This window comes from Sardina pilchardus, chromosome 10 (genome assembly GCF_963854185.1).
Source record: "Sardina pilchardus chromosome 10, fSarPil1.1, whole genome shotgun sequence".
Classification (NCBI taxonomy): domain Eukaryota; kingdom Metazoa; phylum Chordata; class Actinopteri; order Clupeiformes; family Clupeidae; genus Sardina; species Sardina pilchardus.
The window spans coordinates 13,372,751-13,395,575 of record NC_085003.1 but is presented as its reverse complement, the minus strand read 5'-3'; the positions used below and the strand labels follow the sequence as shown (position 1 = coordinate 13,395,575).

The 22,825-nt window shown below is 50.8% G+C and overlaps 1 protein-coding gene across 1 annotated transcript in view; it reads left to right on the top strand.

Annotated features, from left to right (window-relative positions):
• The window catches only part of tln2b (talin 2b), a 109,736-nt gene that overhangs the window by 64,207 nt on the left and 22,704 nt on the right, over positions 1-22,825 (top strand). Inside the window, exons 28-48 of the mRNA XM_062547951.1 lie at positions 1,497-1,705; positions 2,731-2,850; positions 3,484-3,681; positions 4,968-5,107; positions 6,424-6,517; positions 7,195-7,284; positions 7,436-7,558; positions 7,914-8,057; positions 8,621-8,782; positions 9,065-9,205; positions 10,009-10,190; positions 11,708-11,840; positions 12,107-12,208; positions 12,397-12,567; positions 13,057-13,203; positions 14,546-14,647; positions 15,159-15,278; positions 16,847-16,993; positions 20,168-20,334; positions 21,050-21,233; positions 22,276-22,401. Coding sequence (XP_062403935.1) covers positions 1,497-1,705; positions 2,731-2,850; positions 3,484-3,681; positions 4,968-5,107; positions 6,424-6,517; positions 7,195-7,284; positions 7,436-7,558; positions 7,914-8,057; positions 8,621-8,782; positions 9,065-9,205; positions 10,009-10,190; positions 11,708-11,840; positions 12,107-12,208; positions 12,397-12,567; positions 13,057-13,203; positions 14,546-14,647; positions 15,159-15,278; positions 16,847-16,993; positions 20,168-20,334; positions 21,050-21,233; positions 22,276-22,401 — 3,002 coding nt within the window. The remainder of the gene's footprint in view (positions 1-1,496; positions 1,706-2,730; positions 2,851-3,483; positions 3,682-4,967; positions 5,108-6,423; positions 6,518-7,194; positions 7,285-7,435; positions 7,559-7,913; positions 8,058-8,620; positions 8,783-9,064; positions 9,206-10,008; positions 10,191-11,707; positions 11,841-12,106; positions 12,209-12,396; positions 12,568-13,056; positions 13,204-14,545; positions 14,648-15,158; positions 15,279-16,846; positions 16,994-20,167; positions 20,335-21,049; positions 21,234-22,275; positions 22,402-22,825) is intronic.

The following is a 22,825-nucleotide window of genomic DNA, read 5'->3' as shown; positions in this document are numbered from 1 at the left end:
GATTGGTATATTTAATCATTTGTAAAAGGTTAATCCAACAAAGGAATTGGAATCATATTCATTGTATGGTCTGGTCCATGGTCCTGGTCCTTAAAGTTAGCAAGATGCTCACTGTTGCATTAGAGTTTGTTTCCTCATGCTCCACAAGATGCAGTCTCTCACGGCGTCAGCAGGGACAAGTGTCAGACTGTACTTTCACTTTTTAGAAGATGCTGAATGCCATAGCAACATCTGCAGAGCATCTGACGCGCTGACACAGGGAGTCGGCTGAATCAGATCGAGATGAATATCCAGAGAATAGCGCCCGAGATGTATCGTTTAATAAGCGCCAACGCACTGGCAGAACCGCTCGCTCACTGCACCCGGGCGTGACAGCTGCTCGCGCCAGGGCACAGCCATTTTTCACGATCTGCCTGCTCTCTCCCTCTCTCCCTCTCTCCCTCTCTCCCTCTCTCTCTCTCTCTCTCTCTCTCTCTCTCTCTCTCTCTCTCTCTCTCTCTCTTCTCTCTCTCTGTTCCTCTCTCTCTCTCTCCCCCTCTCCTTCCCCCTCCCCCTTCATCTCGCTGGAGTTCACCAAGACGGCTCTTAAATAGCGTCTTCTAACAATGAGCGGCGAGTTCTCGGGGGGGCCGGGGGGGGGCGGTGGCTCCGAGGGCCTAGGATGCCCGGCGCTGCTCATTAATCTTGTTTTCACTAGATTTAACATACCATCAGCAATTGGCGCTACTCAGCTGGATAATGCAATTTGATGCAATTTGCCATATTCCGCCTTCTCGGTCTCCTTTTCCCAGTGCGATAAGTAAAGGCCGGATGCCGCCTGCTGCACTCGTTTGACTATCTAACTCATTTGTTCCAACAATGGGGCCATTCTTGCTCCGCCACGACCCTCATCACAAAGCCTTCAAATGGTGGCCGGCCTTTTTTTGTAACACTGAATATTAGCGGCACTAGCCTGTGAATTTACCCCAAATATCCTGCCGACTTCAAGCCACTTAACCTTAGGACATTAAGACACGAAGTTGCACTAAAATGTGACTAGAGTAGCTCCTTATTTGGGCATGTTGCAGAGATGAATAGATTGTTATCTCTGATATACTACCCCTTATAAGGGGCTAGCTGTTTATGTGTCGTGTAGTAGACTCCAGTCAAAGGGTCTTGTAATGTCTTGTAATGTGCTCATGCAGAGATAAAGCTGACCATGGGTGACCAGTTTAGAATACCGTAATTTCCCGACTATTAGCCACGGCTTGTACATTGATTTTGCTAAATTTCTTCTTTCTTCTGAGGTTAATACAGGGGGGCAGTTAATGTGGCGTTAATATGGTTTTGTTTCTCTTAACTTGCATAAAGCACTGTCCTGCGGCTTATACACAATGCGGCCTATATGCGGGAAATGACTGTATTGTGATGCTGTTTTTGTGCCTTTGATGATCTCCTCACCGCTGGATGAGGTGAAACCGTTCTAAACGTTGTGGTTCTGTGGCCCGGTGTTGTAGGTGTGGCTGCCAGGGAGACGGCCCAGGCGCTGAAGACTCTGGCCCAGGCGGCGCGAGGGGTGGCAGCCTGCTCCGTGGAGCCCCAGTCCGCCGCCGCCATGTTGGATTCGGCCGGCCACGTCATGGAGGGCTCGGCCATGCTGATCAACGAGGCCCACGAGGCCCTGATCTCCCCGGGAGACGCCGAGTCCCAGCAGAGGCTGGCCCAGGTGAGGAGCACGGCTAGGCTGGGTGAATCTGGATTTCGCCCGGCAGCTCAGGATGGAAACCTGCACATCTGTCTCCCCTGCTTCCTCTCCACAATCCTTTGGCTCCAATCACAAACTAGCTTATCCAAAAGATGCACCGGATCGTTGGTCTGATTGGTTGAAGGATTATCCAAGTGTACGGAGTCATGATTTGAACGATGGCAATAGCGCTCGACAGTCCCGCCACTCCTCCGAGAGAGCACGCCTCTCGTGCAGTACAAATAAAGCACAGACTCCCCATACTAATAATCAATCTTAAAAGATTGAGCTTAGTATGGTGATAGCCAGACTACTACTCTAGAGAATGGCTGACCTCTGAAGAGACTAGAAATGCCACCCCACTAAAATCAAGTCAAGTCAAGTCCTCAGGCAGTTGAGGTTACATGATGAAGACGGAGTGATATACAAGTTGACACACAGACTAAACTATAGTGGAAAGCGGTGGTAGTAGTTGTTTAATTGCATTCAGTTTCATTTATATACAACCATAGCAATATGGACATGTTTCAAGGCACTTCAAAGACTTCAAAGGCACTTCATAAATACTTAGTGGCATAGTCAACAGGCAGCCAAGAGTGCAGAAGAAAGAGGCGTAAAAGCAGTAAGAAGAAACAGATAAATGAGTGTTGCCCTCCACTTAAGAGTGAATGCGCAGAGCAACCTGCAGCACAGTGTTCTCCTGCTCCAAAGCAATTATCTCGTTTAAAGGGTGCCATTCTTTGCGGTGTGCCGTTGGCGCCGCGGCCCGTTTGTAGGGCACACGGTGGCAGAGATGCTGATTGGCTGCGGGGCCCTTTGGGACGGAACCATATTGCTCGGCATATGTCCGTGACGGCGGCATAAATTAGGAGCGCGCGTCTCTGTCTCTGTCTGTGCGGCTACAGGGTGTGTGCATTTGCATTGTAGATTGTCTGTGTCTTTCCCTGGGACATCGAAGAGTTGTTAGCGGTGAACTGACTTCCTCTTTGTGTGTGTGTGTGTCACAGGTTGCAAAGGCGGTTTCCCATTCTCTTAACAACTGTGTGAACTGCCTCCCTGGTCAGAAGGATGTTGACATGGCCCTCAGGAGCATTGGCGAGGCCAGCAAGAAGCTGCAAGTGGACAATGTAAGTACCCCCCTCCTCCAAAGGCTGATCAGCGCTGGCTTTAGAGTGAAGCTGCGCTAAGAACAGCATGTACCCAAGTGTGCCGTTTGAGTTCGGCACTTTAGAATTAACAACTTCCAAAGTAGTGCAGTGTATGCCGCCTCAAGTGTCAAGCATTACTCCTACCAAAAAAGGGATGAGGGTCTTAACATATTTATACTGCGATTCCCCCAGACTGCCGTACAAGAGATAAAACAGTAGATTGCAGCTTATTTCTTAGCAGTCTTGAAATATAGGACCCACACAGAGTTCTGCCAGACATGCTAGCGTTGGCAGACTAGGCTTTGGTGGAATCAGTCGTTTTCAAGTGATGTTTTCTTAGATTCTATGAGAAGACTTGACAGCGTAGCAGCCATAACATGCGTGCAGTAGTGACAAGCAAGACGAGTCTCTCTTCTCTTCAATTCACTTCATCATCTCTTTTGTTTCTGTTTTCCATTATCTATTATCTTGACTGTCTGACTTGTTTTTTGTTTCTTGTCTTCTTTCGTCTATTTGTCTGTCTCTCCCTGCCTCCTTTCCTCATTCCCCTTCTCTTTCTAATTTCTCTCTCTCTCTCCATCTCTCTCTCTCTCCGTCCCTCCCTCCCTGTAGCTCCCTCCGTGCTCCAAGTCCTTCCAGGAGGCCCAGAGTGACCTGAACCACACGGCCGCTGAGCTCAACCACTCGGCTGGAGAGGTGGTCCACTCCTCCCGCGGCACCAGCAGGCAGCTGTCCGAGGCTTCCGGAAAGTTCAGTGAGGACTTTGATGAGTTCCTGGATGCTGGCATAGAGATGGCCGGACATACGCAGGTACTGGGCTCTAGCGGATCAGGTGATCAACACTCGGGGTCCTAATTTAAATGACAGGTGTTAGACTGATGTCTAAAGCTCAACTAAAGCCAATTTAATAACTATCCAACTATGCAAAGTCTTTTGGCTAATTTAAGCCATTTAATGAGCAAGATTATAGGTACAGTCATTGGTTGGTCAGTTCAATGCTCCCACAATACATTTTGCTCATTGACCACATTTGCCCAGCAATTAAGTCAAACCCACCTCAGACTCACTCTGGAAGTTTCTTTATCCTCAGAGGCGTTGGAGTGCATCTTCCTATGCATAGAGTTCATATTTCCCATTGTTTGTCAACACACCCATACCCCACACACCTAAAGATGAGTTTATTCATAGTCTCCTTTTATTATCGTTAGCTAATCTTCTCCCATGTGCCTGAGTTTTGTGTATCTGTAGTCCTCTCAAGATTGGATTGGCCCTACTGTAAGCTGTAGGCCCGTGAGGCCTCTGTTGATTGATTTGCCTCGCGTGGCAGAGTGTTTTTTTCTCAGAGGCATGTTTTGTGTTAGTTTGCTTTCTTCGATCCCTGGGACCACGCTGCACAGTTGCCATCGGGTCCCAGCCAAAGTGTCTTCCGCCCACGCAGTACATGCCGTCAAAAGCATACGGGCTTTTTGATTCGTTTGTTAATTAGAACCTTTTTTTTTTGTGCATCTAATTCAGTTAGAGGCACGATTGTCCCCGAGAGCTCTAAGGCATGCCAGCATAATGAGATCTTTTGATGATCTTGTTCTGCTTATATTCCTCATTAATTTGGACAGATCATCGGGGGAAAGGAGTTGATGTAGCATGAAGCCCAACGCTAAGTCAGCTGTAGGGAGGACATGAGGAGGAGCAGCAGGAGGTGTGGGGGTGGGGGTGGTGGTGGCTCTGGCAGTAAAGATGGCCGTGGGGATTGGGATGGTTAAAGTTACGATCAGGATGGTTCAGGCCTCGCAACGTCTCGCTTGACCGCTGCCTCCAGTTGGTGGTACTTAAATAAACACAATAACCTCAAGGAACTCTCCTGAAAATACCTGCTGCTGGAGCAAATAAGCCAATCACTCCTCCTCCCTGTAGAGAGAGAAAGAGAGAGAGAGAGAGAGTGTGTGTGTGTGTGTGTGTGTGTGTGTGTGTGTGTGTGTGTGTGTGCCAGCCAAGGAAAAATTGTTCAGTGACTCTCTCTCTCTCTCCCTACCCCCTTCTTTCTTTTTCTCTATGTGTGTGTGTGTGTGTCTGCATGGCTCCTCCTTTTGTCCCCCCAGAGAAAAGATGACCAGATCCAGGTCATTAGCAATCTGAAGAACATCTCCATGGCCTCCAGCAAGCTGCTGCTCGCCGCCAAGTCCCTCTCCGTGGACCCGGGAGCGGCCAACGCCAAGAACCTGCTCGCAGCTGCAGCCAGGTGAGGAGGAGGAGGAGGAGGAGGAGGAGGAGGAGGAGGAGGAGGAGGAGAAGGAGGGGAAAGGGGGCGCGGGCGACAGTGCCACCGCCCTGATCAGGAGCTGCTCTTGTCTCTCTCATAATGAATCAGGGCGATGCCGCCTGAACACGAGCGGCAGCTGTTTTTCCTTCTCCTCGGCGCCTACAAATATCGGCAGTTCACAGCCAGTCTGGAGACGGCGGATCGGAATGCCGATGGGGGAGGAAGCGTTGGGAAGGGGAGGGGGGGGAAGTGCCGCCTCGTGTGTTCAGTCATCCATGTGTGTTGTGATTGCTGGGCACCTGAGACATGGGCTCCAGTAGTGTGTGTGTGTGTGTGTGTGTGTGTTGAGGGTGTGATCTGCAGGAGGATGAAACAGCTTTGGCCACCGCTCTAGGCAGGAGGTGGCAGACAGGGGCTCCCCCTGGGCTTTGGGCTTGACTGAGTCTCCCTCTCTCTCCTCTTAATGAGAGAGATGGACATAGAGGCAGACGTGCTCACACACACACCCACACACAGACACACTCACACACACTTTCTCTCTCTCTCTGTCTCTCTCTCGCGCTCTCTCTCCCTTTCCCTCTTTCTATCTTTCTCTCTCTCCCCCACACTCTCACACTCACACATGCACACAACTCTCCAGTCACTTCTCCATGCCAGGTTGAACAGATCTGAGACTATGACACTTTTGTCTGTGTGTGTAAGATGTGTGTAAGTGTCTCACCATAATTTGTGTGTGTGTGTGTGTCTGTTTGTTATCACCATAATGCCTGTGTGTCTTTTTGAGCGTACGTGGTGCCTTATCATGCATAAGTAAAAGGCTGTTTGCCTCTCAGAGGTAACCAGGTTCTGCCATGAGTAACTGTTATCGCCAAGAGCTGTGTGATACTGGCTTTGTTGTTGGCAGGTTTTACCTGTGTGTGTGTGTGTGTGTGTGTGTGTGTGTGTGTGTGTGTGTGTGTGTGTGTGTGTGTGTGTGTGTGTGTGTGTGTGTGTGTGTGTGTGTGTGTGTGTGTGTGTGTGTGTGTGTGTGTGTGTGTGTGTGTGTGTGTGTGTGTGTGTGTGTGTGTGTGTGTGTGTGTGTGTGTGTGTGTGTGAGAGAGGCAGAGAGAGAGAAAGAGATACAAGGTGTTGTGTGTGTGTGTCCGTGTGTGTGAGAGGGAGAGAGAGGCAGAAAGAGAGAAAGAGATACAAGGTGTGTGTGTATGTGTGTGTGTGAGGCAGGTAAAGTGTGTGCTTTCTGAGCGTGCCACAGGTGTGCTTGTGTCTGAGAGGCTGCTCTGCTCTGTGTGTTCCAGGGCGGTGACGGAGAGCATCAACCAGCTCATCACCCTGTGCACGCAGCAGGCGCCGGGCCAGAAGGAGTGTGACAACGCCCTGCGGGAGCTGGAGGTACTGAGACCTCACTCTGCTCACTGTGCAGTCTCCTCTCTCCTCTCTCCTCTCCTCTATCTCCTCTCTCCCCTCTCCTCTCTCCTCTGCTCTCCCCTCTCTCCTCTCTCCTTTCTATCTCCTCTCTCCTCTCTCTCCCCTCTCCCCTCTCCCCTCTCTCCTCTCTCCTCTCCCCTCTCCTCTCCCCTCTCTCCTCTCCTCTTTCCTCTTTCCTTTCTATCTCCTCTCTCCCCTCTCCTCTCTCCCCTCTGCTCTCCCCTCTCCTCTCTCCTCTCTCTCCCCTCTCCCCTCTCTCCTCTCCTCTTTCCATTCTCCTCTCTCTCCTCTCGACTCTCTCCTCTCTCCTCTTTCCTCTCCTCCTGTCCATACGTTACAAGCTGTGTGTGTGTGTGTGTTTGTGAGTGTGTGCGATAGCTTGATGGATTATTTGTGTCACTTGCACAGATGTTGATGTCTAAATTCACCTCATAGCCTCACACTGCTCAGAGACGCCTGAAAGGATAGATGTTTGTGTTTTGTATTTTTAAGATCTCTGCTGAGATTCTCTCTTTCTTTTTGTTGTCTCTCTCCCTCTGTTCTCTTGTCAATTTTCTCTGCTCCCCCTATCCCTTCTCTCATTTTCCTCCTCGCTCCCTTGTTTCTCTGTCTTTCCCACTTACTCACTCACTCACTCACAGGCGGTGAGAGGCCTGCTGGACAATCCCAACGAACCAGTCAGCGATCTCTCATACTTCGACTGCATCGAGAGCGTCATGGAAAACTCCAAGGCAAGGCCCAGTATTTTTCCCCTGTCTCTTCCCTGTCAGGAATACCTAATGCACTCCGTCAGATTCGTCACGGAGAGTTCCAAATGCGAGATGACGGCTGAGTTTGATGGTGTGTTTTGTGGCTTGTGCCGCCGTGCCCTCTGTTGAATAGGTCCTTGGGGAGTCCATGGCGGGCATCTCGCAGAACTGCAAGACGGGAGACGTGCCGGCGTTTGGCGAGAGCGTTGGGGTGGCATCCAAAGCCCTGTGCGGGCTGACCGAGGCGGCAGGACAGGTGAGCGCACGTGGCACAGGTGCCAGGGGCTCTGATGCCCTCTGCAGTATGCCAACTTCTCTCTGAGTTTGGATCTTGCCACGCTGTATATCTCTACTCGATTTCTAACTTTCTCAATTCTTTCTCTCTCTCTTTCACACACACACACACACACACACACACACACACACACACACACACACACACACACACACACACACACACACACACACACACACACACAGTACACACTCTCACACTCGCTTTCTCTCATTCTTTATCTCCTCTCTCTCTCTGTTTATGGTTTAAGACTATATAAACATTGATCCTCCACTTTGCTCAAGTATTGATTGGCCTGTTCATGCCCAACCCACAGGCCTCCTACCTGGTTGGAGTGTCTGACCCCAACAGCCAGTCAGGCCACCAGGGGCTAGTGGACCCCATCCAGTTTGCCAGAGCCAACCAGGCCATTCAGATGGCCTGTCAGAACCTGGTCGATCCAGCCAGTAGCCCCTCTCAGGTGAGCCCTAAGAACACACACACGCGCACACACACACACACACACACACACACACACACACACACACACACACACACACACACACACACCTACTTCTTCAATCACAGTGTGACAGTTGAAAGTATGAAATCAAAGAAAGAAATGAAAAGCTAAAAGTACAAAGAAAGCCCCGTTGTTGTGACCTCTACCATGAAGTTGAACACAAGACACACACATTAGTTGTACATGCTGGCTCAGGACTTGTGCTAATTGGCCAGTCTTCAGAGTTGACAGGAAACACTGGAGAGGGTTTGATCTCTCAGTCTCGACTCTTGTTTTTATAACAACTGTCTCCATCTTCCAGTTCAGACTTTAAGCCTTTCTTGGCAGACATGATTTAGAAGACCTAAATGTGACCTCACTTAGTAACACACACACACACACACACACACACACACACACACACACACACACACACACACACACACACACACACACACACACACACACACACACACACACAGACACTCACACATACTCATTCCTCTTTTTTTCTAATTTTTGTCTTTTTCTTCCATCTTCAGGTCCTGTCTGCGGCCACGATCGTAGCCAAGCACACATCAGCCCTGTGCAACGCGTGTCGCCTGGCCTCCTCGAAGACGGCCAACCCTGTGGCCCGCAGGCAGTTCGTCCAGTCGGCCAAAGAGGTGGCCAACACCACCGCTAACCTGGTCAAAACCATTAAGGTAACGAGATTCCACACATAATATGGACCTCTGAGTTTAAAGAACCGTGCATTTCGAGTGACAAACGTTCGTGTTGCAGCTGATTTAAGACACAAATTCCTTTTGAGCTGATTGGTCACATGGCATGTGTAGCCTGGCTCATATGGCTGATTAGGCCTATGGCATGTAGACGTGTGCCTGTTGAGACGTATAGTATGTTATGTGGTGCAGAATAATGTAATGTGATGTGTATGTGTGTGTGTGTGTGTGTGTGTGTGTGTGTGTGTGTGTGTGTCCCTGCAGGCCCTGGACGGGGATTTCTCCAACGAGAACCGCGAGCGGTGCCGCGTGGCGACCAACCCGCTCATCGAGGCCGTGGAGAACCTGTCCACCTTCGCCTCCAACCCAGAGTTCGCCAGCATTCCTGCACAGATAAGCAATGAGGTACTGTACACCACAGCTGGCCCTGAAGGCCTCTGAGTAATTTTGTGTGTGTGTGTGTGTTTGCACGCATGTTTGTAAGTATGAGAGAGAGAGAGAGAGAGAGAGAGAGAGAAAGAGAGAGAAATGGGCCAATGTCTCCATTCTTTCCCCCTCTCAAATCAACGTTCAGGGCTTTTTGAATTAGCATTGCGCTACACAGGGCTGCTTGTTTAGCCTACATTATTATGTTTTCCATTGGCCATGTACAATAAAATGGACCCCCAGGCCTCAGTGCTACAATGGATTTTTTTTCATGAATAATTGCTGACTAGCTCCACTGCCTTTTGAAACGAGGCCTTTAGCGCTGTGCCAAAACAAAGTGCTTCCCAGTTATTTATTCCAGAGATACGAGAGGCCTTGATCGCCAGTTGTAGCCCGTAAATGAGAGACAATCGCCCAAGGTGACTGAAGGTCGGCCAGCTTTTACAGTTTTAATGTTCCTCGCCATCTTTAAGAGCTTATTACCTCAGTCTGTTTGGAAGACGCTGTCAGAGCTGAGGACTCTCTCAGAACAGCTGTTTGGTCTTATTAATCCAATCGTCAAGGGACACTTCGGTGGTCTCATAAAAAACAATTGTTGTGTTTTTAGGACAATGCCCTTGCGCTCAAAACAACCTCACTCATTCAGTTTTGTTTGCCCCAAGTTGTTTTCTGCACCAAGAGTGGTCTGTAAGGGTTTTGGTTGTGTTGTATTCAAGCAGCAACACTAAGGAAATGGCATTGTCTCATCATAATGGTCATCTCTTCTTTTCATCCAATGGCAGGGCTCGGCCGCTCAGGAGCCAATCCTGCGCTCCGCTCGCTCCATGCTGGACAGCTCCACGTCGCTGCTGGAGACGGCGCGCTCGCTCATCCTCAACCCCAAGGACCCGCCCACCTGGTCGGTGCTGGCCGGACACTCCCGCACCGTGTCCGACTCCATCAAAGGCCTCATCACCGCCATCAGGTACGTGCAGACCAGCCGCTGTGGCGGTCACTGCTACAGCGTCCACCCCCCCACCACTGACCCTTCAGGCCAGATGTTTTTGCACCATCTAAATAAATACTAAAGAAGACATCTGAGCTCCACCAGTGTCCCTCTCCCTCTCACACACAATCTGTCCTTGCCTGGTTGCACCAGATCGTCGCTGAGCTGCAGAAGCGCGGAGAACCTTCCTTTGTCTCCCAGGCCTCCCTCAGATCTCTCCCATCCTCCGCAACATGTGTAGAGAGTGGCACCACCCCACTTCACAAAGACCCAAAAGTACAGCAGAGCTCCGACTTGGACACCCGGGAAATCCAGGAGCATTTTGTCCGCCATGACTTGAATGAAACTGATAGCGGTGATGCACAGCACATGTGTATGAATATGTATGAAGCGCAGCTGTCTAATATGGTGCATCATACGATGTCTAAATGGACGCTGGCCCCAGACCAGTAGTGCATTCCCTCCAGGATAAGCGTGAGCGTGCGTTGGCTCCAACTCTATGACCTTTCTCCTCTCTCCTATTAAATTCACCTGGCGTAGCTGCAGCTTGACTTCCTGCCGAGGGGGGGTACAGCTGATGTGTGATTCTCCTCTGATCGTCCCATAAGCACCACCAGCCAAACCCCCGCCCTCCCCTTCCTCTGTCCCCCGCCAGCCTGACTCACCATCCTTGGCTCTGCTGTGCTGCGCTGCGCGTCGCTAGCATGCTAATGCAGCGCCGGGTGGGTTCCCATCACTCAGCACGAGGGGCCCCCCCGGCGCTGCTGGTACCGATTAGAGGGGCGGACTGACGGCAGATCAGTTCTCCGCTCGTGCGAGGCGAGGAGCCTCTGAGGGGCTTTTCGGGGCGGAGTGCGGGGGCTGATCCAAGATCAGGTGGATGGATGTGGCCGCACGCTGTGTGAGCGAGCGGAGCGCGCGTGCCAATAACACAGTCAGCAGTCAGGGCTGCCCGGGCCACCTGCCCAACTGGCTGCCCTCCAGAGCTGTTGTCCTCCTCTTCCTCCTCCTCCTCCTCCTCCTCCTCCTCCTCCTCTGTTAACTCCCATCTAATATGGGCCTGATGTATGCAACCTTAGGAGGGCGTATGAGAGAGAGAGACAGAGATGGAGAGAAAGAGAGAGAGAGAGAGAGGAGAGGGAGAGAAAAAGCGACGAAGAGAGGAGAGAGAGAGAGAGAGAAAGCTAGGGAGAGGATATGTCTTTGTCAGATTATGCGTGGGTGTGTGAGATTGTGTGCGGAAGCCAGAAATGGCTGGTATCTTCCATCTTCAGAAACAGCCCAATCTGCACACCTTCTTCCTTCCCTCTTCAGTGTAGTCCTTGCCAGACCCGGCCCACGTGTCGTCCTGAGTCGTCCACAACGCACTGTGTAAACATGGCAATTACATTAGGATTCAGTGGATGTAACTAATAGCCCCCCTCATCCCCCTCCTCCTCCCTCTCCTCCCTCCTCCTCTCTTTCTCCTCCTCCTCCGTGTGTGTGTGTGTTTTCAGGGACAAGGCTCCAGGACAGAGGGAGTGTGACTACTCCATCGACAGCATCAACAAGTGCATCAGGGACATCGAGCAGGCGTCACTGGCCGCTGTGGGCCAGAGCTTGCCCAGCAGGGACGACATCTCTCTGGAGGTGAGTGGACCGCCGAGTCCGTCCCGCGTTCCGCGTTCCGTGCTCCGCACCGCCGTGCCATTTGGCCGCGCGCCCAAGCGCTTGTTACCCAAGCCAGATCAAACATTCTGACTGAACCAGACGTGCAAATGGATGACGGGGCACAAAGGGAAGTGCTGTGACGGAACGAGAGAGCGAGAGATCTCATTGCGCTAATGACCGCGTAGTCGTTCCTTTATGTGGCGCGGCGAAGCTGATGCTATTTCCTGTTTGATGTCTCTCGCCAGGCGCTGCAGGAGCAGCTGACGTCGGCCGTGCAGGAGATCGGCCACCTCATCGACCCTGTCTCCACGGCAGCCAGAGGAGAAGCTGCCCAGCTGGGCCACAAGGTCAATTACCCATCATGCACCTGCGCCGCAGCCTCGAAATTGCTCCACTGGCAGTTTGCGATCCAAAAAAGACAAAAAAAAGCATTTAAAAGTTCTCTGTTTTAAGGACAGTCGCTTGTGGAGTTACACTCTGACATTGTTGGGATAGTTCAGTTGACCTTGTAGTGTGTGCGTTTGTTTAATGGCAGGTAACCCAGCTGGCCAGCTACTTTGAGCCCCTCATTGTGGCGTCTGTGGGACTGGCGTCCAAGCTGATGGACCACCAGCAGCAGATGAACATCCTGGACCAGACCAAGACCCTGTCGGAGTCCGCCCTGCAGATGCTCTACGCCGCCAAGGAGGGAGGGGGCAACCCCAAGGTGCGCCACTATTCTATAAACTAACGTAACACTAACAGCACAGATGCATGGTATAGATGCTGATGTGTTTGCGTAAAAGCAATATATGTGACACATGGCGATTGGTAACAAGAGACCATGTAATGTTGATGTTACTTAGCGACTACAGGTGGAATAACCACTGGTCACGCAATATGTTCTGAATCACCATATGTGAACAAGGCATAAGTGTATGGTTTAATGAGACATTAGACTCCTTATCTGGAGCCATATTACTTGCACTATCTGGTTTGCATAGCAAGTTGATGATGCTCAGCAGATCGATTTAAGTTTTGTAAACTTTCGTTCCCTGTTTCAGCTGCTTGTACTTGATTGAGCTGAAGTTTTCTTGTATTGAGTATGCAGTTCTGTTTTGTGTTTGTGTGTGTATGTGTGTGTGTGTGTGTGTGTGTGTGTGTGTGTGTGTGCGTGTGCGCGCTCTGTGCTCCTGGCATGCGTTGGCCACCCCAGGCGGCCCACACTCATGACGCCATCGCCGAGGCGGCCCAGCTGATGAAGGAGGCGGTGGATGACATCATGGTGACCCTGAACGAGGCGGCCAGCGAGGGGGGCATGGTGGGAGGGATGGTGGAGTCCATCGCCGAGGCCATGGGCCGGGTGAGTGAGCCAGCCAGCGTCATCCAAGGGCGCCGTTACATAAACAATGAGTGTTTGGGGGATGCTGCAAGAACAACAGCTCAATAATGTATGTGTATGTGAGTTAAATAACAATCTGTACCATGACACATGGTTGCTGTTGTCTGGAGGTAGAAAGAGGACAGTTGAGAGAACTTTCCCTCAAAAATGTCGTGCTCCCTTCGGTCCATCATTATACTGTACCCTCAGCATAGAGCGTCCATCTCATCCACTGTACATGTTCAAAGTCTGACCATCAGAAATGACCAGCACAGCATACAGCCATTTATTAGCTGCATTGTGTAGAGGCCGCAGGACAGTATTTAATGCAACTTAAAAGAGACAAAACCATATTAATGCCATATTAACTGCCCCAGAGTAATTAACCTTATAGAAACCTCAAGAAATGTTCCTCAACAGACCTGGAGGTAGTCTGAGCCAGAATCTTGCGTTATCAGGGGAAAGGGAACAACAGCAATAGAGATAGCATGTGGAGCCTTATTGTTGTTGAGGCATCAGAGCATCAGCTTTGGTGATAATTATGAAGCAGCTCTCCCTGAGTTGCCAGTGCTGTGGGGATGGGCGGCGCTCGGCTCGTGGGCCATTTGGTAATTAGAGGGGAAATGAGGGCCCCTTTATCTCCTGCAGATATCTCCGCGCCGCTCGCTCGTCAGCCTGTCAGGGCGGCCTAATGTCGACTCGAGAAACGGCAGAAACGGTCGCAGTGTTTCACCGACGCCTGCCGAGCGGCTGAACGGACTGAGATTGCCGAAGGCTATTCCGTCGTTCAACAGCGGCTCACGAGCAGCGTGTGTGTGAACAGCGGCGCTTGTGTGTGTGTGTGTGTGTGTACGCAGATCCAGCGCATGCTGTGTGTTGGAAGGGAGGCAAAAGGGCACCGACTCCGTGCAGTGCAGGCCCGCAACTGGCCCAGATCTGCCCCACAGCCACCTAATCAGCCCCAAATCACTGCCACAGTGAAATCATTAGTGCGCTCTCTCCATGGTTACAGTCACGGTTGCTCAACAACGCTTCCAGAACGCAGTCCAGGCTCAGATAGGATCCAGAGCCTTTGCTCTCTCTGGAATGCCAATAACATTCAGAGCTGCTCCCCTGTACTGTGGTTCACATCACTCGGGCTCAAAGTATTTGATGGCTAAATACAAAGCAGTTGTACTTGTAGTTGTAGTGAACAGCGCCAGTGACTTTGATTGTGCCTTGGTGTATTTGAGTGGTGTGTGTGTGTGTGTGTATGTGTGTGTGTCTGTGTGTCTGTATGTAGGGGTGAAAGAGAGTGTTAATTGGGCTGTGTTTATGGGTGCAGTTGGATGAAGGCACTCCTCCTGAGCCCGACGGCACGTTTGTGGACTACCAGACGACCATGGTGAAGTACTCTAAAGGCATCGCCATCACCGCACAAGAGATGGTGAGTTACTGAAGCTGCACCTGCATTTGTCTGTGTGTGTGTGTGACTCTCTCTCTGTGTGTGTGTGTGTGTGTGTGTGTGTGTGTGTGTGTGTGTGTGTGTGTGTGTGTGTGTGTGTGTGTGTGTGTGTGTGTGTGTGTGTGTGTGTGTGTGTGTGTGTGTGTGTGTGTGTGTGTGTGTGTGTGTGTGTGTGTGTGTGTGTGTGTGTGTGTGTGTGTGTGTGTGTGTGTGTGTGTGTGTGTGTGTGTGTGTGTGTGTGTGTGTGTGTGTGGGTGGGTGGGTGGGTGGGTGGGTGGGTGGGTGGGTGGGTGGGTGGGTGGGTGGGTGGGTGAGAGAGAGAGCGTGTACGTGTGTGTGTCATGCATAACTGATTTAATCTGCATTTCTTTGTCTCTCCATCTCTCCTCTCTCTCTCTCTCTCTCTCTCTCTCTGAATCACTTGTGTTCATCTCATACTTTATCTTGCTTTATCCCACCCTTAACCCCTCTCTCCCTCCTCCCGTGTGTCCAGATGACCAAGTCGGTGACCTGTCCAGACGAGCTGGGTGGCCTGGCGTCTCAGGTGACGGTGGACTACAGCCAGCTCGCCCACCAGGGCCGCCTCGCTGCCGCCACTGCCGAGCCCGAGGAGGTGAGGATCAATGCGGCCTGTCTGCTCCTCACTGACCCCCCCCCCCCCCCCCCCACACACACACACACACACACACACACACACACACACCCTCCCGACCCCAAACACTGATCTGTGGAGCGGAGGATGGGCTTAAGTGCCCGTTGTACCATATCGATCCCCGCACCCCCCCACCCCCCATTGTATGTGTGTTTTTGAGGTCTTCTCAGAAATCAGTATGGACAGAGACTGGCTGGCTGTGCATGAGAGAGAAACTCCTGGTATCCAGTTTGTGTCTTGTTCTGTTTCACAATCATGATTATATAAGGCTTGTAGTTAGATTAGGACATAAGGTTATAGAGTAGAACACAGCTTCTAAAATATCTTTGGCGTTTGGTCAGCCACTGAGGCAAAATAATTCTCCCTCAGCCCTCTTTAATGCAAGGAAGCACATAAAACATAAGGGAGTAATCTCATCCACTGTGTTTGGTCGGAGGGGGAAAGCGTGTGAAGTCACGTCGACATCCTATTTAGTTTCTTTTCGCACCTCAGAGAACATTGGTTTGTGTTTAAATCCCTCCGCTCCAGTCATGTCAGCGACGAGTGTGAACGCGTAGCCCTAATAACCGCCCGCTCCTGTTCGCTCGCTCGCTGGCTCCCTCGTCAATACCTCCTTTTACATAAGCAGCTCCTGTAAAGCCCCTGTTGCCATGGCAACTGTGTACCCCCACACTCACAGACTCCCTCACTCCTGTCTCTCTTAGACACACACACACACACACACACACACACACACACACATACACACATGTGCATGTACACACACGCATAAACACACATATGCACACACTCACACGCACACATACACACACACACACACACATACATACATATATATGCACGTGTACATACACACACACACACACACACACACACCCGCTGAGAGTGAGTCAGTGAAAGCCTATGGCGCGGGTTCAGAATGAAGCGCCACCCACCCAGGCGTCTCATGAGGTGTCAGGAAATGAAAGGTGTAGTGGCCGGCCTCCTACACACGCCGGGGGCCGCGCTGCCCAGCATCAGATATCCCCGCTGCAGATGTATGGATGTGCTGCTCCAGGCAGCGCTCGCCACGGCGCACTGTGCGGTGCAGAGCGGTGCAGAGCGGTGATAAGAGGCGGCCGAGCCCACGAGCGATGGTGGAGCGAGCGGGCGATCGTGGCGAGCCAGCCAGCTTCAGCCGCTCAGGAGGAGGACCGTAGGAGACACAGTGGTAGCAGAGGCCGGCTCAGTACTCAGGCTTTATGGAGGTGCTGGTGGAGAGAGTTGCTAAACAAAAATGGTAACATCCGTTTAACATCCAGGTCTGTTTCTTCTTTTTCTCGCTCTCTCACTTTCTTTCTCTCTCTCTCTCTCTTTCGCTCTCTCTCACTCTTCACCAATCTGTCTCTATCTTTTGGCCCCCACACCCCTTTTCTCTCCATTTCTCTTCTCGCTTTCACTCTCGCCTTCTCTCTCTCTCCACCTCTCCATCTCTCTCTCTGTCTCTCTCTCTCCACCTCTCCATCTGTCTCTCTCTCTCTCCATCTCAGGTGGGTGGTCAGATTAAGTCGCGTGTGCAGGAGCTGGGTCACGGCTGTATCTTCCTGGTCCAGAAGGCCGGCGCGCTGCAGATCAGCCCCACGGACAGCTTCACCAAGCGGGAGCTGATCGACTGCGCCCGCACCGTCACCGAGAAGGTAGGACTCCTCTCTCAACACCACCCACATGCCTGCTCGCAGGGTGGCTGACTGAACTACGCCTGCACAGCCACTGTAGTATCACAGTACGCCTACACCCTCACGGAATAGAGAGGGAACCACCACAGGCTGCCTGCTTTGACACTGAGAAGGTTATCAGTGCGGTCCTTTACCATGTTAGTGACACTTCAGTGTAGGGAACATATGCTAATCAATAATACATAACTAATATGTCAAATGTAATGCTCAACAAGGTCTGCATTAAGCATTTTTGTACATTTATTACAGGTAGGTCTTTTTGAACAATTTATTATTCTTAATGAATGTCATTTAGTCTTGGTAAATCCTTAAGCAGCCAGTTGGTCTAAGGTCACCGTTATATTCATGGGTTTCATCAGGTCCCTTTCTACAGGTGTATAAAATCAAGCACCTTGATTATCAATGCAGACTGCATGGTGCTTGATTAAAACACCTGTGGAAAGGGACCTGATGAAACCCATGAATAGCACCTGTAGACTAGAGTTCGACTACAGTAATATCTGAATGTGTGACTAATTGTGATATCGTAACATGTGGAGACAACCTTAGATCAAGACTAGTTGGGTATTAAGGATTTATCAAGAATAAGTAATCTATTCAGTAAGAGTAAGACATTGTTTGATACATGCTTAATAAATGTGTAATGATGCTTAATACAGGCCTTGTTGAGCACTAATACATATACAGGTCACTTATTAATGGCTAACAAATGTTCCCTGAGCTAAAGTGTTACCACAATGTCACTAGGAATGTACAGACACAAGTGATTTGCCTATTTGGTCAATTGAAACATTGAATTATTGATTGATTGCTCCGTTGGCTGACCACAACATCTACCATCTTGACTGATAAACTACGAGATCATCCAAGTCTTCTTGACTGATGGTTGAATGATCACAGTGACCTCACTAAAGAGCACTACAGTGTCTCATGTCTCAGTCTGGTCTGTGAGGGACACGGCGGCGAGCAGAGGCCAGTTTGAGGGTGGACACACTATCACACGCATGCAGCTGCTTTGGCTCCTCAAGCACCCTGGCTTCCCCAGGAATCTGGATTAACTTGTCATAACCAGCCTCCCTCAGCTGGTCATACACAGTCCACGTTAAAAGCCTACTACTCTCTCCATGGTTGTTGAGTGATCACCTGGGATAATCTGTATTTGAGTAAATATCTGTTGCATGTGTATATGCCTTTCCATGAAACTTTGCTAAAGGTAAACACTTTGAAGACCAATGGGGATCCCTTGTGGTCAGGGCTTACGCAGGTGGCTGAAATCTGGACACTGTTATTTGAGGGCTGTGTCGTAAGTGCCATGATGTGACTGGTGTCTATACACCAGACTGTATCAACTCCCTGTGTTTTTGCCTCCAGTTTTCTCTGCCGTTATAGGCAGCAGTAGAGGACACCGGTCATTTAAGGGCCAGTGAAATGATAGTGCGGGCCCATGTTTCGGACTCAATGACAGGTTTCCGGTAATGGAGACTATTATCACTTCACAAGAGCCTCTAGCATCTGAAGGAGGAACAGGCTCACCAGCAGAAATCTCAGACAAGCCTGTGTGTTCTGTATTTTGGGCTGAGCCTTGTCTTTCCAATCTGGGTTACTCGAACAGAAAATCTAACCAGACACCGCGGCACAGATTGTCGTATCTTGTTTTGAAGCGCCGTCTTCGCTCAAATGCTGTCTGTCACTGAGCTATTTCAGCTGTTTTGTGATTGATCTGATGAAGTGGGGTGTGTCTCAGCCTTGTCAGCATGCTGTGTTTCTGCTACGGCTGAAGCGCGAGCTAAAACTGGGCGAGGGAAGAGCTCCAGGCTTTGATGGCGTGTGGGAGGCATTCCCCCGGTTGGCGTGGTTAATTCCAGCCCCGGTCTTGAAGTCATTTCTCAATTTTATGTGAAGGCAAAGGACACGGCGTCTCATCACCATGATGTCTCTCCAGTGGCTTCTTATCCTTCGGTGGAGATCTTTCAGTGCGGAACATTGTCTCACTCCATCCAGTCCTGCCTCTACACTCTCTCTCTTCTCTCTCTCATCTCTTCTCATCTCTCTCTCTCTCATCCCCCCCTCCGTCTTTCCTATTGTTTTCCCCCCTCAGATGTTGTGTCTCCTTCCACTCTGCCAACACATCCACTGCCACTCTCGATCTCTTTGTAACCCCTCCCCTTCCTTTTCCTCTGTTTCTCTCTCTCTCTCTCTGTCTCTCCCTCGCTCCACCCCTCCCCCGCCCTCTCCAGTCTCATTTTCTAAATGTGTTTGTGTAGTGGGCGCGCCACTAATGTGCTCTTACCTTTATGCCTCTTCTGCTGTCAGCTGCCTCCCATGCCACATCTGTCCCCCTCCTCATCTCTTAAGTGCTCTCTCTTCTCTCTCTCTCTCTCTCTCTCTCTCTCTCTCTCTTCTGTCTGTCTCTCTCTCGCTCTCTCTCTCTCTCTCTCTCTCACCCCCCTCTCCCCCCATCCCTTCCACACGTAATCTCTGGCTCTCTGTGCAAGCGTGAGGGTTTGATGGCAGATAAGGAGCGATCTGAAACGCAGATAGTGATTACATTAAAGATGTGCATGTAATTGAGTCTGTCTGAGATGCATGGCGCAGATATGGCCCGTGGTGAAAAGCCATCAGCTGCTTGGTGTCCATCTGCTGTGGCTGGCTGGACGGAGCGGCAGGCTTTACCTGCATTAGCCGTGGTCAGGTTGATGTAACAGTGTAACAGTATCATTCATGAGCGGCCCCTTGCTCTCTCGGCCCTATGGGGTCAGGCTGGGACTTTAGCTGTGATGAGGTAGTCATGGCGACGGCTGGATCAGGTGACTTTAACAGGCTGTGCTAGATGGCCTGGCTAAATGTCAGAGGGATTTTGAAGCGCAGCGTGGGCCTTGTCTCCTTCATCTCCCCTTCTTTCTTTCCTTTTTTATTTCTCTCTCTCTTTCTGTCCCACACACTTTTCTTCCTCATAATAGCTAATCCTTTTTTTCAGTCAGTTAAATTCTCAATGCTTCCCTGAAAAAAAAAATATGGCTGTAATGGCTTATAACACACTCGCAATTACATATAAATGAATAAATGCAAGTTCTCTGTCTCTCTCTCTCTCTCTCTCTCTCTCTCTCTCTCTCTCTCTCTCTCTCTCTCTCTCAGGTGTCCATGGTGCTCTCGGCCCTTCAGGCTGGTAATAAGGGGACGCAGGCCTGCATCACGGCCGCCAGCTCCGTGTCTGGCATCATCGCAGACCTCGACACCACCATCATGTTCGCCTCCGCCGGAACGCTCAACTCTGAAAACGAGGAATCCTTCGCTGACCACAGGTAAGACATGCCACACACACACACACACACTGACAGAAGAAGATGCATGTACACACAATATGTATTTGCATGCTCATGCACATACAACATCATCACCAAGGCTAAGATGTGTTTGCAACAGTAATGCAGTCATCCACATCACCTGAAAGAGCTTGAGTTGATTTTGTTTACAGCCAAATCAATGCCGCAAGAGAAGTGATATGTTTAGATTCCACCACTGCTTGTGTTATTCAAGACAAGACTTTAAAAGAGATCAAGGCATTTGACATCCTGATAAATGGTCAATTCAGGCTGACTTCCAGGCTAGGTGGAAACATGCCCGTAATCAAATCCAAATGCCATGTTGCCAGACTCCGTCTGATAAGAATTTGAGCCGAGCTACGCCAGGCTAGCTCTTCCCAGCTTTAATCTGTCTGTTCCCAGTGATCCCGTTTCATTTCATCTGAACGCCGCCCCTCAGACATCACGCATCCCAAATGGGGAGCTGCTCTTGTTGTTGGGCTGAGGTCCTCAGGGTGACTCTGACTGAGGGAGCGCTGTTCTTGTGCTGACTCGTTCAGTGCAGTGCCCCATAAGGACCAATGAGACCAGACTGATCTGGTCCACATCTGCACCTGATCCGGCCCAGACTCTGCGGAGTCCCATGATCTGGGGCTGGAGTTGAGCTGAGCGTTACTCAAGGGCATGGTCCCGTTTCCCTGCCTTTCTCCCCCAGGGAGAGCATCCTGAAGACGGCCAAGGCCCTGGTGGAGGACACCAAGATGCTGGTGGCGGGGGCGGCCTCCAGCCAAGAGAAGCTGGCCCAGGCCGCGCAGTCATCGGCCAAGACAATCACCCAGCTCACCGAGGTGGTCAAGCTTGGGGCCACCAGCATGGGCTCCGACGACCCAGAGACACAGGTGACTGGACTGGACTGCACTGAGTCTCTCTCTCTCTCTGTCTCTTTCTCTCTCTCTCCTTCTTTCTTTCTTTCTCTCTCTCTCTCTCTCTCTCTCTCTCTCTCTGTCTCTCTGTGTCTGTCTGTCCCTGGTTCTCTCTGACTCCCTCTTATGAGTTCCATATTTCACCCAGAGTGAGCTGAGATGCCGTGCCACTGTCTGGTAATCACCTTCATATGTGTGCGTGTCCAGCGCCATCCCTCAGAGGAGGCTGCTGTGCTCTCTCATTTCTACAGGGGCCTCTTGCCTCCCTCTCTTTCTCTCTCTCTCTCTCTCTCTCTCTCTCTCTCTCTCTCTCTCTCTCTCTCTCTCTCTCTCTCTCTCTCTCTCTCTCTCTCTCTCTCTCTCTCTCTCTCTCTCCCAGACTTGCCTTTTCCCCTCCATCTAAAATTGATGGATGTGTGAAGGTTTATGGGAGTTGAGAGTGTGTGTGTGTGGGGGGGGGCTTTAGTGTCCCAGCAGCAGAGGCAGGAGCAAACAGGCAGCTATATACCCCCCCCCCCCTCCTGCTCCATCTCTCAGTGTGCCATTAGGCTCCCTTCTCTCATAAGAGCGGAGCCTGAGGCCACCGCACACAGATAAGGCCTCATTGTGCCGCCACGTGTATTAAACCCGCCGGCTCTGTGGCCAGTTAGAGCTCCTGTGTGTGTGTGTCTGGCTGTCTGTGTTTGGTGTGTGTGTGTGTGTGTGTGTGTTTTTTGGGGAGATGTGTACCATGGGAGAGAGCATTCTCGTGTGTGTGTATTTGTAGTCAGCAGCTGGTGTCGATAGTGGTGTTACAGACAGCACTGTTATTGATGGGATTTTTTGTTGTTGTTCTTTTCAAAATCTCCCTTTCTCCTCTCCAATGCTTCTTCTCCTCCTCTGACTTTTGCTCTTCCTTTTCTGGACTTACTGTTCCACCTCTCCCTCTCTCCACTCTACTCTCTCCTCACTCCCCTCTTTCTTCCTTTCTCTCTCTCTCTCTCCCTCGTCACTCTCCACTGCTCCCTCTCTCCCTCAGGTGGTGCTCATAAATGCAGTGAGAGATGTGGCCAAGGCTCTGGCCGAGCTCATCGGTGCCACCAAGTGTGCCGCGGGCAAGCCAGCTGATGACCCCTCCATGTACCAGTTGAAGAGCGCTGCCAAAGTAATTGGTCCACACACACACACACACACACACACACACACACACACACACACACACACACACACACACTGAAAGGCCCCAAGCTGTAACTGTATGAATATATTTCTGCATACAGTTTGCATTTGTTTGCCTGTGTGAAGGTTTTGTGTTTGTGCGTACGTGCGTATATGTGTGTGTGTGTGTGTGTGTGTGTGTGTGTGTGTGTGTGTGTGTGTGTGTGCCTGTGTGAGCATCAAGAGTTACTGCCCTCTCTCAGTCCAGTGTGAAGGCCTCTGGCATTGCCCAGACACTTGTCATTAGCGCATGGCTTGCTCTTGAACCTGTGTGTGACCTCCAGACAGTCAGTCCCAGCCGAGGCTCAACCATGCTGTGTTTGCACGCGTGTGTGTGTGTGTTTCTGAAACTCTGTTTCACCATTGCCATT